Below are 12,018 nucleotides of genomic sequence, written 5' to 3'. Positions count from 1 at the left end.
CCCCCCCCCCAAATGATAATAATAATTTTCCTTCTGATGGTCTGGGCTGCGTAGAATATGCCCCGGCCTAGAGGTGCAGATGCTGCTGGTCTGTTGCTTCGGGAATTAGAACTCCACCCTCCAGCTGAAGAATGGCACAGGCGGAATATGTATGGTGGGCCTTGGTCTGATGTAGATGATTTGGGATCCACAGACGATAATTCCAAGCTTAGTAATTCGTCAGACCCACTTGATCTCAACTCATTGGAAAATTGCAATGTTTATTATGGAGCTAATGGTTTGTGGCCTAGGAAGCGCAGGATGTCTGAAAGAGATGCTGCTTTTGGCTTGAATACGTCCATTGGTCTCGGAGCATACCTAGGTATAATGGGATCTCGTAGAGACGTTGTGACTGCTGTCTGGAAGACTGGTCTTGAAGGGGTTTGGTATAAGGTTCGATATGTAGTTCCCTTGTCACTCTCTCATATTATTTCAATGATTCAAGTACAGTGACGTTTCTTTTGAAGTATTGAGACTTTGAGAAAATTTCATTCCAAAATCTCCTACATATTTAGTTCAATAAAAAGGATACATTTTTTTTTTCGCTTAAATTGTGTCAGTATTTTTAAAATTTATTCAACTCTAGGAAGCAGAAGCCAATGAGTTATTTTGCAATAATATCAGTTTGCTGCAACATGCTTCTAGATTTAAATGGCGTCATGTTTATGGTGTATTACTTTAAATTTAGAAGGATTGACTACTTCTACAGACTATGCGTTGCTAATCTTTGTGTTGTATTCATTGTGATTCTTCCGACTTTGTGATTTGCAGTGCATGAGATGTTTGAGGCAGACATCAGCCTTTGCTTCACCTGGTGCTACTAATGATACTACTCAAAACGAGAGGGAGACTTGGTGGATTAGCCGATGGGCTTATGGATGCCCAATGTGTGGTGGAACATGGGTTCGAGTAGTATAGTTATGCCTTGTCATGTACAACCCTGGCTTCAACAATAGGGTCGCAATACTCACGTTCATCCAGTGATGTTCATTGTGTCATTTATAATTTTGCGGACCAAAATTTTAAAATGTCCTTTCCTTAAGTTCATGCAATCAAATTGCTTCATTTGATAAAATACGGTTACATCAGATAGGGGATACAGTTGCACGAGTTTGAGGATGAACTGCATTTCACCTTGTTTAGCATTGCATTTGCCAGCTCATCTCACCATAAGGTATGTTTATTCGATTTTCTGTTCTCTGAATTTTCTAATTTGGAAAATAGTTCAACTTTCCGGTTTCCACGCTGTTATTGAAATTAACCTCCGGGAAGTTGGGTACTATTCGTCTTCTAACTCTTTTTTCTACCTCTGGATGGTAAATAGAAAGGGAATTAGAAAGTAGAAAGTAGCTAGTGAATAGACATCAAAAGAGACCGAGGGAGCCTCATTAACTGAAGACCTGATTAGTTTGAACCAAGTAGCAGTTCTAAATGCCATTGGTTAAATGAAAATGTGCCATAATTACTAATATAATTTGAGTAGCAGATTAAGGGATTAATGGTTATGGCTCTCGTTTTTGTTTGATAGGTTATGAGATGAAATATGGATATAGGTGAATCCTGTTTCCTTCACTGTTCTATCTTTCAAATTCTTGATGGAAATAAATGAAACTGTTGAAAGTGTCATCTTTTATGTGTGTTTTGTGCCTGATATACAAATTAGAGGCGTGCGTGACTTACCCATTCATTTGTTTTCTCCTGCCAATACACTCTGTAGCAGATATGCACCTTATAGTTTCGTTGCTCTTTGGTTCTCCACCTTTAATTTTATACCTCTTTGAAATTACAGGTTGGAGTTTCTCTTGCGTATGGGGAAGCTTGACGAGTGCCATTATTATCTTGTTCATAAAAATTCTCAGTACAGTGACCAATAACAAGAAGAATGTCCAGCTTAGAAGGTAAGATATTAGTTAATTTCATGGGAAGTAGATACCTGATTCATTGCTATCAGAGTGGGAGGTGGGGGCAGCGGGACGTGTAGCTGAGGCAGAGTATTTTAGTTTTGTACATGGTAGACCAGTGTTGTTTCAGAAGAGTCGAGCATGGAGATAGACGATGGAAGCCTGAAGGCCTCCTTAGGCTGCAGTTGTACGTATAATTGATAATATTAGCGCCACCTGGATGACAGTGGCTAGCATGACTTGTGTAGAAATAGACACTACAAAACATATGAATTTTTGCATAGATTATTTGAACAGAACAGTAAGACTCCATTTACTTGCTACCCTCATGATTCATGAGAATGATGACATCCCTCATTAAAAGCTTGTAGTATGCAGGCTTTGGCGTAATTTTTTTTAATGTAATTTGTTAATTATTTAACTAATTATCTAACTTAACTGCGTTTTAGAGTGCTTTTGTGGGACCCCACATTGACCGGAAGGGAGAACAAAACATTAGGGGTGGAAATCTCTCTCTAGCAGACATGTTTTAAAAATCTTGAGGAAAAGCTTGAAACAAAAAACATAGAAGACAATATTTGCTAGCGGTAGGTTACTAGTACAAATGGTATTAGAGTCAGACATGTTGGCGTGTCAACGAGGACGTTGGGTCTCGAAATGGGTGGATTGTGAGATCTCACATCGGTTCGAGAGGAGAACGAAACATATTTTATAAGGGTGTGAAAATCAAAAGAGGACAATATCTGATAACGATGAGTTTGATTTAATGTTATGTCAAGAGGAACTCTCTTTTAAAGGCTCTCATTTTTTTATTTTGAATTTTTTTTTTCCATATAAATAATACTCAAATCTTACTGAAAAAATGTAGAAATTAAAATATACAAAATAATAAAAAATAAAGACATAGGTCCATCTGTCCAATTATTCAGAAATTTAAATATATTACAGGTAAATTTATAAATTTTGGAAAATTAAGGTGAAAATTATCGGTAGGTTCATATATTTAACCTAAAAAAAAGGTTGAGGGATACGATGAATCGACTAGGGAATTGTCTGACAGTTGCATAAGGAGGGTCGACATGTCGTCATTTTTGGATTGGTATCAACTCCATTGCTGAGATTTCGCGCCGGGCTTTCTGCCAACCTCAGTTACTTCCCATTCTCTTTGCGATTCTGTGTTCCACAGAGAACAAGCAGGATGAACGGTGCTCAGGGATCGCATTCACTGGCCTTCAGGGTGATGAGGCTCTGTAGGCCGTCATTTCAAGTTGATTCTCCTCTCCGCCTCGATCCGGTCGATTTAGTCGCTGGCGAGGACATTTTTGACGATCCTGTGGCTGCTCGCCAACTCCCTCGTCTCCTTGAAGCCCAATTGTCCGACGAATCCGACTCCGATCCCAGCTACAGTTCCAGATTCCTTCTTCATGACTCCTCGGATGCTATGGGCCTCACTGGTCTCCTCGTACTCCCTCAAGCTTTCGGGTTTTTCTCTATTTCTCTGCCCCTTTCTTCTTTCATTCTGTGGATGAATTGATCTATTCGGATCTTTCTTTTGTTCATTGTTGGGGGCATGAATGGTGACCATCTTCCAGGGCGATTTATTTAGGCGAGACTTTCTGTAGCTATATCAGTGTGAATAATAGCTCCGATTTTGAAGTCAGGGACGTTATTATCAAGGTCGGTGTTCCTTCCTTTTAGGCGTTAGGAGTGTTTTCCTTTTATAACTTAGAGAAATTGGCCTGCTTCATCCACGCTGATTTGTGGTAGACGAGCTTTCTGTACAGGCAGAAATTCAAACGGAGAGGCAGAGAATCCTTCTTCTGGATTCATCAAAATCCCCTGTTGAAACTATACGTGCTGGGGGTCGTTACGACTTCATCGTCGAACACGATGTGAAGGAACTCGGAAGTCACACGTAAGAATCTCCTTGTTAGTTAAGTGAGAATCTCCTTGTTAGTTAAGTACGTATAAGTGATGCTTTATTTCTTTCTTATAGGCTAGTCTGCACCGCATTGTACAATGATGGTGATGGTGAGCGTAAATATCTACCACAGTTCTTCAAGTTCATGGTTGCGAATCCACTCTCGGTCAGAACAAAGGTAATATGCTCTTCGGATTCTACAATTGTAGACACACAACTATTATTATACGGACATCTTTGCTTCAGTGGCGCTTTTCTTTTCGCCTTCTATGAATTTTATGAAAGCTTTCAGTGGCTTTGGTTGCTTAGTTCTGGATTAATATCTGATATTTTTCAAATTACTTCATCTGCAGGTCCGTGTTGTGAAGGTATGTTTTGCTGACTAAAAGCAGTCAACGTAAGTTTAGAAAATGCCTCATAACTAACGTAGTTGACGTATATCTATTGCTTTTATATATCATAGTAAATCTTTGAATTCGATTATAGCATATTGTTTTACATCGGAAAAGTATTCTTTTTTATCTTGGTTCTCTGAAAACCCTCGTTCTTCTTTAATATTTTGTAGGACGAATTGTGTTGATATAGCACAGTACTCTCAGCTCCTACTCAGTAGTTTTCTATTCTATGACCCTATAGTTATGCTGGATTCTAGATCTTGGTCGTATAAAGAATTAATAGTGGTGCCACGTACCTTTCGATGCTACTGTACTTTTCGATTCCAGTTTTCCCATGTTTGAAAATTTCTATTAAGATAGCACTTCCTTGGTGAAAGCTATCAAATGATAGTTTTGTTTCTATCTCAGGAGAGTACATTCTTAGAAGCTTGCATTGAAAACCATACAAAATCAAATCTATTAATGGACCAAGTTGATTTTGAGCCTTCCCCAAACTGGAATGCAGTGATAATCAATGCTGATGAACATCACTCTGAACTTAAATCTACAACAAGGTATTGATCATTTGTCAATTCAGTGATATTAAATAATTGATAATCGTGCTAATTCATGCCATGAATTTACCGTCATGGTCAGTTATTTTTTCCCTCATAGTCAAGATTATGTTAATTTTTATGCTGCAGAGAGGTATTCAAGCCTCCTATATTGGTCAGATCAGGTGGAGGAATCCATAATTTTCTTTATCAATTGAAATTTTCAACGCATGGTTCTTCTCCTCGGAAAGTTGAGGGAAGTAATATTCTTGGTAAACTTCAGTTAACATGGCGTACAAATATGGGTGAACCTGGACGGCTACAAACACAACAGATTTTGGGTTCTGTGAGTGCTTATCATCATATAATAATTTAAAAATAAATTCAATTTTATGGATTTTTGTTGTTTTTGGTTATTGGTAAGCTACCTCTTGCGTGCTGCAGAGGAATTATCTTCGCTTTATCAATTGACTACTGCCTATGGAATGTTAAGTTTTAAACCGTGTTAAAATTCTGGTATCCATTCTGTAAGTTGTGGAAATGGTTTCCAATTGTGACACGATTCTTTTGTTTTGCAGCTTCTGAAATTTTTACTGACGCCTGTTTATCACATGATTTCAAGATTTTTTATTTCAGTTAAACCTTGCTTTGATCTTACACTTCTATTACCCTGCGGTCCCTGTCGAATGCCTCAGATAAATCCTGAAAGATGGTTGATAAGTGCATGGAAGATTGTTTACTGAGTATAAAATCATATTTAGAACATAGTTATGCGTAGGCTGAACACTGAATTTTTTCGTATAGAGAAAAAAGATTAGAAATTTTAAACTATGGATGCACAAAAAAATGATGTTGATGTCATCTATTAGCTACATGTTATTATAGCTAATGTGTTTGCATGATATGCTTTGCAAATGCTATAAATCAGTACTTTTTACCTTATTTAAGAAACTAAATTTACCTTAATTTGAACTTAAGCTTTTGAGTTTAGTGATGATTTAATATAGTATGAGCTGATTCAGATTCCAGTGATGATTTAATATAGTATGAGCTGATTCAGATAGTGGAACTGCAGCAAATGAATTCTTAAAGAATTTATAGTTTGTTTGTTGACCTGTGCTCCTCAAAAAACTATAGCTAGAGCTAACATGTGCCATAAACCCAAAGGGGGAGGCATTTATATTAGATTAAAAATAAAGCAGGCTCTGTCTATAACTCTAATATATTGTTGAAGTGTTGACTAAATTTATAACTCATTAGTTTAAGTTTTTAGATTCAGCATAATCAAAGTTAAAAGTAGGAGGAGGTCGTGTGTTCGAATGTTCTTATCATTTCCTCCCCTATTGACTTGTTGGCTTTTGTGCTAATTTCTAAGTCTACAGGGGGAGAGTGTTAAGAAATTAAATTTTTATAACCCATCAACTTAGAACTTTTGAGCTCAAGGGTGATTTGATGTCTTATTATGATTTTGATTTTTATTAGCCGATATTTCTCTCATTGGTCATTTATGTTGTTTTGCAGCCCATTATTCGCAAGGAGCTTGAGCTTCATGTTGTTGAGATGCCAGATGTTATCAGATTGGAGAGGCCTTTTACTGTAATTTCTCTTTTGTTATTGTGTTCTTAAAAGTTCATCTAAAAAGTTGGATAAGATTAAAATTATTTAGTCATTTTCCAAACGAGGTTGGAATCCATCATTAATTCTGCCTCTTAATCTCTTGAGTATTATACATATCTTCTAATCTCTTTTCCCAGAGAGAATATTTTGGAATTGATTGATTTATTGCTTCTCCAGTTACATATGCGTCTCACAACACAGATTGAGAGGGAATTGGGCCCTTTTGAGGTTTGGATGTCACAAAATGGTTCAGATGAGGAAAAAGTTGTTATGGTTAATGGTCTACAGACAATGGTATGTTCACTCATCCTGTCTTAATCATGGTATCAAATCCTTTTATCAGAATTCATCTTTTCTGGTAATTCGTGTATTAGAATCTGGTGTAATTTCGTTTGGTGTGCCTATACCAATCCAATTGCCACGAACATAAGTATCTTTTCTAGTTTAACTTGTGTTTAGATACTTATGTTCAATATATGGGAACTTTCGCACTGCAATGCTAACCAATTAATTTGTTTCTTAATTCTGTGGAATGGTGAGGGATGGCATGTTCAAAGGTTGCCGAAACCAGAACTTTGAATTAGAACTTTATGCATCCATTTTATAAATGTGTTTCTCATTTTTGTGCATGTAATTTTCAACAGGTCATACCAAGAGTTGAGCCACATGGTTCCACAGATTTCCACCTGGTATGAACAACAAATATATATAATGGGTTGTGATACGAGTTAGTCTGCAAGTGATTGCATTTCATTAAATAACAAAATTCTTCATTTATTGTACCATTCTATGCATGTGAGCGTCTTGGAGAGTTGGACCTTGTTTTGATGACGCTTAGTCGACACCCACCTTTATATTTTCTTTGGGCGTCATTTTATTTTTTAAAAAATTATATTGCCAAAAAAGTTGCTGTCTATCCTCTATTGCACATCATAATTAGGCATTAGCTCTAATTAAAGCATGCAACTTGTTTGTTTCTTTCGTGATGAATTAAACACAAAATACATGCATTGAAAATGGTGTCCTATAGAGTAGAAAGCATTAAATCTCCATCATATTGACAATATTTAACTTCTTTTGTTCAACCAGAACCTCATTGCCACTAAACCCGGAGTTCAGAGAATCGCAGGCATTAAAGTCTTCGACACAAGGGAGAAGAAATCCTATGACCACCCTTTGCCAGATCTAGAGGTTTAAATTCTTCTTATTTATTTGATAGCAGCATTTTGATTTCCTTGCATGTGAATGTAAGATCTTGTCTGGGCACGTTTGCAGTTTCTATATTAGGTGTCTCTCGTCGAGAGATACCTATTATTGGTAAAATACTCTGAATGAATTGGATTAGATGTCAACTAGGGAGCATGGATGCTATTCGACTAGTGTCCGTGTTGGACGCGTTAAAGCACATTATTTGGAGTGTTCTTTTCATTTTATTAACTTTGGACATGCAGAGGAGACACGTAGGGGATGTTTAAGGGCACAATCAAGGCACGTGGAGAACCTACTGTGCGGAGAAAATAAGAAAGGAATTGAAAAGTGATGGTTCTTATTTGGAACTGCAGTAAATAAAATAAGAAAACAAAAAGGTTTTGAAACTATATAAACGAAAATAGATAATTTCACTTGATTAACCTCAATAGTGATGGTTCTTTTTTGGAGTCGCAAGTTTTCCTGTAGGGGAGAAACTTTTTGTTTTGTGGAACACTTGAATTTCTTCTTCTGTTTGACAGTATCTTATCCTTACTTAAAGAGCTGAGATATACTTTATGGCATTTAAATTTACTTAAATCAAATTGATAAGGATTAAAGTTAGATGTATACTTTTTTTTCACCACATAATTCACTATATTTCAAAGCAATTATAATATGCGTAAAAGTATATGAAGTAATTATCAATGATACATTTTATTGTACATCTTTTGGTCCTGTTCTTGTTTTACTGTTCTTAGGAAATGACTTGTCCCCCTATTTCTGCTTCTTAGGGTGGACCTCTACGTAATTTTAGTGTTTGTGCCGGCACTATAATTTACATAATGCTCCGGAATGCTGTGTATTTTCTAATGCTTGGATGTCTCATATATGTGAAAATATGAAAGAAAGGTATTCTATTGCTGGAAAGTTTTCCCAATATTTGAGGGGTTTTCTACTGTTTCTGATTAAACCTTGTAATCTAATTCATTTCCCCATTTTGATCGAGGAACGTTATTCAGATTATAAAGTATAAACCTTCACTGCCAAACTCATGAAATCCATTTTTGGCTGCAGATTTATGTCGATCTGGAATGAACGTCTCGTCTCGACTCGACTGATTTGGTCTTGACAAGACTCTTCACTTCCTGCATTGTTTAGGACACTGAGATGTAAACATCCCATGACCTGCATCATTCCTGGAATTCAGCAGCCTCATGGAACCAACGATCAAGCCCGACACTCGTTCTCAAGCATACGCTTGATAGAGACGCTCTTATTAGATGCCTACGGTACTCCATTCTCATTCTTTTGTTAGATTATTGCAAAAATGGTTTGTCCTTCAGGGCAGAAGGAAGCAACTGGGTAGCAATATGGACCCCTCCTTGGCCTTGTTTTTCAAATGCGATGGAGTAACGGAAGAGGGAAATGATTATATAACAATGTGTTAATAGTGTTCACAAAAACAGAAATAACCCCTTCAAAACAGAAATGACCTTTCACTGTTATGAAGGGACGGATATGCTTCGAATAGCCGTACCGTACCATACCAAATAATTATCTGTTTTATATTTTTTATAAAAATCTTTTACTTAATTCAGCACATGGATTTGTGTTTACCAATCATTGATTATATTTTCGCAATGATTACGACAGTTGACCATATAGGATTTAATTCCGTGGCACAGTTGTAATTATTGGGTTGCAATCATCTCTTTAAATGATTTTTATCCTATAATTTTATCTTAAATCCGAAATCTCATAAAATAGATCATCCGTTATAACTGAATTCTTGCTTTTGTGTTCGTTTTTTTTTTCTTTTTCTCTAGCTTATTTGTTTATTTATTTAAATTAATTTCAATTATATCAATTCAAAAAATTTCCACATAATTAACCTTAAATTTATGTGAAAAACGTGAGGATTTTTTTTTTTTTTTTTTAACAATAAAGAAATTTTTTTACTCCAAATGGATAAATTTATTTTTTTTAAAAAAATATTTTATGAATTGAAAAGCGCGTGCGCCACCCCTTGGATAGCCAACAAATCTTGCCCTATAAATTTGAAATAATTCCCTCGAAGTCTTTTATTATTGGAAATCCGCCCGTCGACCCGACCCGATTTTATCTCTCTCTCTCTCTCTCTCTCTCTTGGAACCGCCATTTCTGTACCTTCATTGATTTATCTCCATTGCTCGTGCATGGCAGCGAGCTTGTTGGCCTGCGAGGTATCTGACCTATGTCTTGGAAAGCCCGCGCTTCGATCCATATCCATCTCCAGCACCGTCGCCGACGCGTTATCGATCGTGACGAGGATTGACGAAGGCTACATCAGCGTCTGGAGCTGTGGCGATCACTCCTCTAAGGACGACTTGGAATTGCATTGTCGATGCGTTGGTAAAGTATGCATGGTGGATATACTCTGTTTTCTCTGCAGACAAGAGAATTTGTTGCAACCGGCGATTGCGCTTCGATCTTCGATCTCTGTTTTGATTCCTGATGGACTTGGACTCGTTAGGCATTTGGAGCCTCATGCCAGGTTTGATTGAATATTGAAATAGTTGAAATTCTTGATTTGATTTAGATTTTGATAATGGTAATCGATTGTTCGCTAAATTGTGAAGTTAGGTTTTGCTCTGTGATGGATTGTTAACGTTTGTTCTATTGCAATTTTCAGTTTGCTGGAGGCGATCGATCTGATACTCGATGGAGTTCATAAGCTTGTTATCCCAATCAAAATGAGCACAAGCAAGAGGAAAAAGTACTTCCTGATGAAAGCATCGTCGAATTCCATCTCCGCTCTCCATAACGATCGAGAATATTGCTGGCTCGGCGCGGAGGATATAATCCGCTACCTCCTCAACTCAATCGGAATTTTCAGCTCTACCGCCGCGTCTCCTATCAATTCCATCGACATAATTGATACCAACAACATTCTCGCCGTAAACTACGATGAGTCTGCTTTGTCTATTCTCCCCCTAATCTCGCAGGCGCTGATTCACCAATCCTCTGTCGCCATTGTTGACTTCGACGAGAAATTGATCGGCGAAATTTCGCCCTTCACGCTCAATTTCACAGACGAGACGGTGGTGGCGGCTATTGCAACGCTCACAGCCGGTGAACTCATGGCGTATATAGACTGTGGCGGCCCCCCGGAGGATTTAGTGCAATTAGTGAAGGAAAGATTGGAAGAGAAAAACTTAGATGCGGTTCTGGAGTGGGTGGAGGAAGAATCATCAACAGTCTCATCATCATCGTCTTCAATTTGCTCTTCTTCAGATGATGAGTTTGGATCTGGCTCTGGTTCTGGTTCTTGTTCGGGGAGAAGTGGAAAGATTGGTGGATATTCAGCGAGAGTAGTGAGGAGATCGGAGGCGATTGTTTGTTATCCATGGAACTCTTTGGTTGCAGTGATGATTCAAGCTTTATCTCACCGAGTCTGCTATGTGTGGGTGATTCAAGAGGACGGAACTCTCGCCGGAACTGTTACCTTCGCTTCTATGTTGGCCGTTTTTCGGGATAGATTAAAGTGTTTTTAAGAAAACATTCACTAAATTTCAAAGCTGATGGAGTATATCTTGATCTGGAACTCAATATGGATTGAACACGAACATCGTTAAACCAAATTCGAAACTAAATCAATGGAAAAATCTGAAACTGATTCGCCATAAACCCAACTGAACAGAACAACTTTACCAATAAAAGCAGTAAACATAAAAGATATTTTGAATATATATATATATATATATATATCTGATCTTTTGAGATTGAACGAACAAAGATCTAGCAATATGTTTATAACAGGAAGAATTCCCAATTTAAACCAATTGGATTAGATTTTTTTTATTGGGTTAGAATTATTTTAAAATAAAAATTTCAATTCGAAAATAGTGTTTGCCCTCTAATCCTACCGTACTTCTTAAAATATTAAAAATATTTAATATTTAATATTTATAACGATGTGAGCTAAATGTTTAATATTTAAATTTATGTACTGTGAATAAATATCATTTTTAAAATAATTATAAAACATAGCTCAAATTCACATCATTTTTAAAATAATTATAAAAAATAGTTCGAAAATTTCAGACTGACTTGAGTTATGAACTCAATTTAAGTTGCTTGAATTACTAATCGAATGAACCAAAGATTTCAAGTCCAAAATATTTTTAATCCAATATGTATATACCGAAACTTTTATGGTGCATTCAGACAAGACGTGTCTACTTAATTTATAACTATTTTATTTGATTTCAACTGACTAATATTATTCAGTTTCCAAATTAAAACATCACTAATATTAAAAAATATTAAAAGTATTATAAGGGAGAAAAGAAAAGGAAAAAAAAGGGAGGGCACATATTACCCAATTTTTTAGAAAATAAATTCAGCCGTTTGCAAAATTATTTGAAAAAAAATGAGGTGTT

General features: G+C 36.6%; 3 protein-coding genes across 4 annotated transcripts in view; all 3 read left to right on the top strand.

Annotated features, from left to right (window-relative positions):
• The window catches only part of LOC111433969 (mediator of RNA polymerase II transcription subunit 16), a 12,331-nt gene extending 10,008 nt beyond the window's left edge, over positions 1–2,323 (top strand). The window contains exons 15-17 of the mRNA XM_023071241.1: positions 55–432; positions 811–1,213; positions 1,829–2,323. Coding sequence (XP_022927009.1) covers positions 55–432; positions 811–957 — 525 coding nt within the window. The 3' untranslated portion in view covers positions 958–1,213; positions 1,829–2,323. The remainder of the gene's footprint in view (positions 1–54; positions 433–810; positions 1,214–1,828) is intronic.
• Positions 2,324–2,981: 658 nt separating this feature from the next.
• Positions 2,982–9,197, top strand: LOC111434384 (trafficking protein particle complex subunit 13-like). 2 transcript variants are annotated; one of them, XM_023071848.1, is made up of 12 exons: positions 2,982–3,422; positions 3,533–3,617; positions 3,725–3,855; positions 3,937–4,039; positions 4,215–4,229; positions 4,665–4,810; positions 4,940–5,135; positions 6,311–6,385; positions 6,584–6,700; positions 7,051–7,095; positions 7,496–7,597; positions 8,672–9,197. In XM_023071848.1, the coding sequence occupies exons 1-12, from the start codon at positions 3,139–3,141 to the stop codon at positions 8,690–8,692; spliced, it is 1,320 nt and encodes a 439-aa protein (XP_022927616.1). In that variant the 5' UTR covers positions 2,982–3,138; the 3' UTR covers positions 8,693–9,197. The 2 variants fall into 2 exon arrangements, with proteins under 2 accessions (XP_022927616.1, XP_022927617.1); XM_023071849.1 differs by lacking the exon at positions 8,672–9,197 and adding an exon at positions 7,858–8,208 and having other exon boundaries at positions 3,019–3,422.
• A 494-nt stretch (positions 9,198–9,691) lies between these two features.
• On the top strand, positions 9,692–11,202 carry LOC111434003 (CBS domain-containing protein CBSX5-like). Its single transcript, XM_023071296.1, has 2 exons — positions 9,692–10,130; positions 10,269–11,202. Exons 1-2 carry the CDS (start codon positions 9,793–9,795, stop codon positions 11,128–11,130), a joined length of 1,200 nt encoding a protein of 399 aa, XP_022927064.1. The 5' UTR covers positions 9,692–9,792; the 3' UTR covers positions 11,131–11,202.
• Positions 11,203–12,018: the final 816 nt, after the last annotated feature.

This window comes from Cucurbita moschata, unplaced genomic scaffold, assembly GCF_002738365.1.
Source record: "Cucurbita moschata cultivar Rifu unplaced genomic scaffold, Cmos_1.0 Cmo_Scf00044, whole genome shotgun sequence".
Taxonomy (NCBI): Eukaryota; Viridiplantae; Streptophyta; class Magnoliopsida; order Cucurbitales; family Cucurbitaceae; genus Cucurbita; species Cucurbita moschata.
The sequence above is the reverse complement of the archived record's forward strand: the minus strand, read 5'-3'. Positions and strand labels throughout refer to the sequence as shown.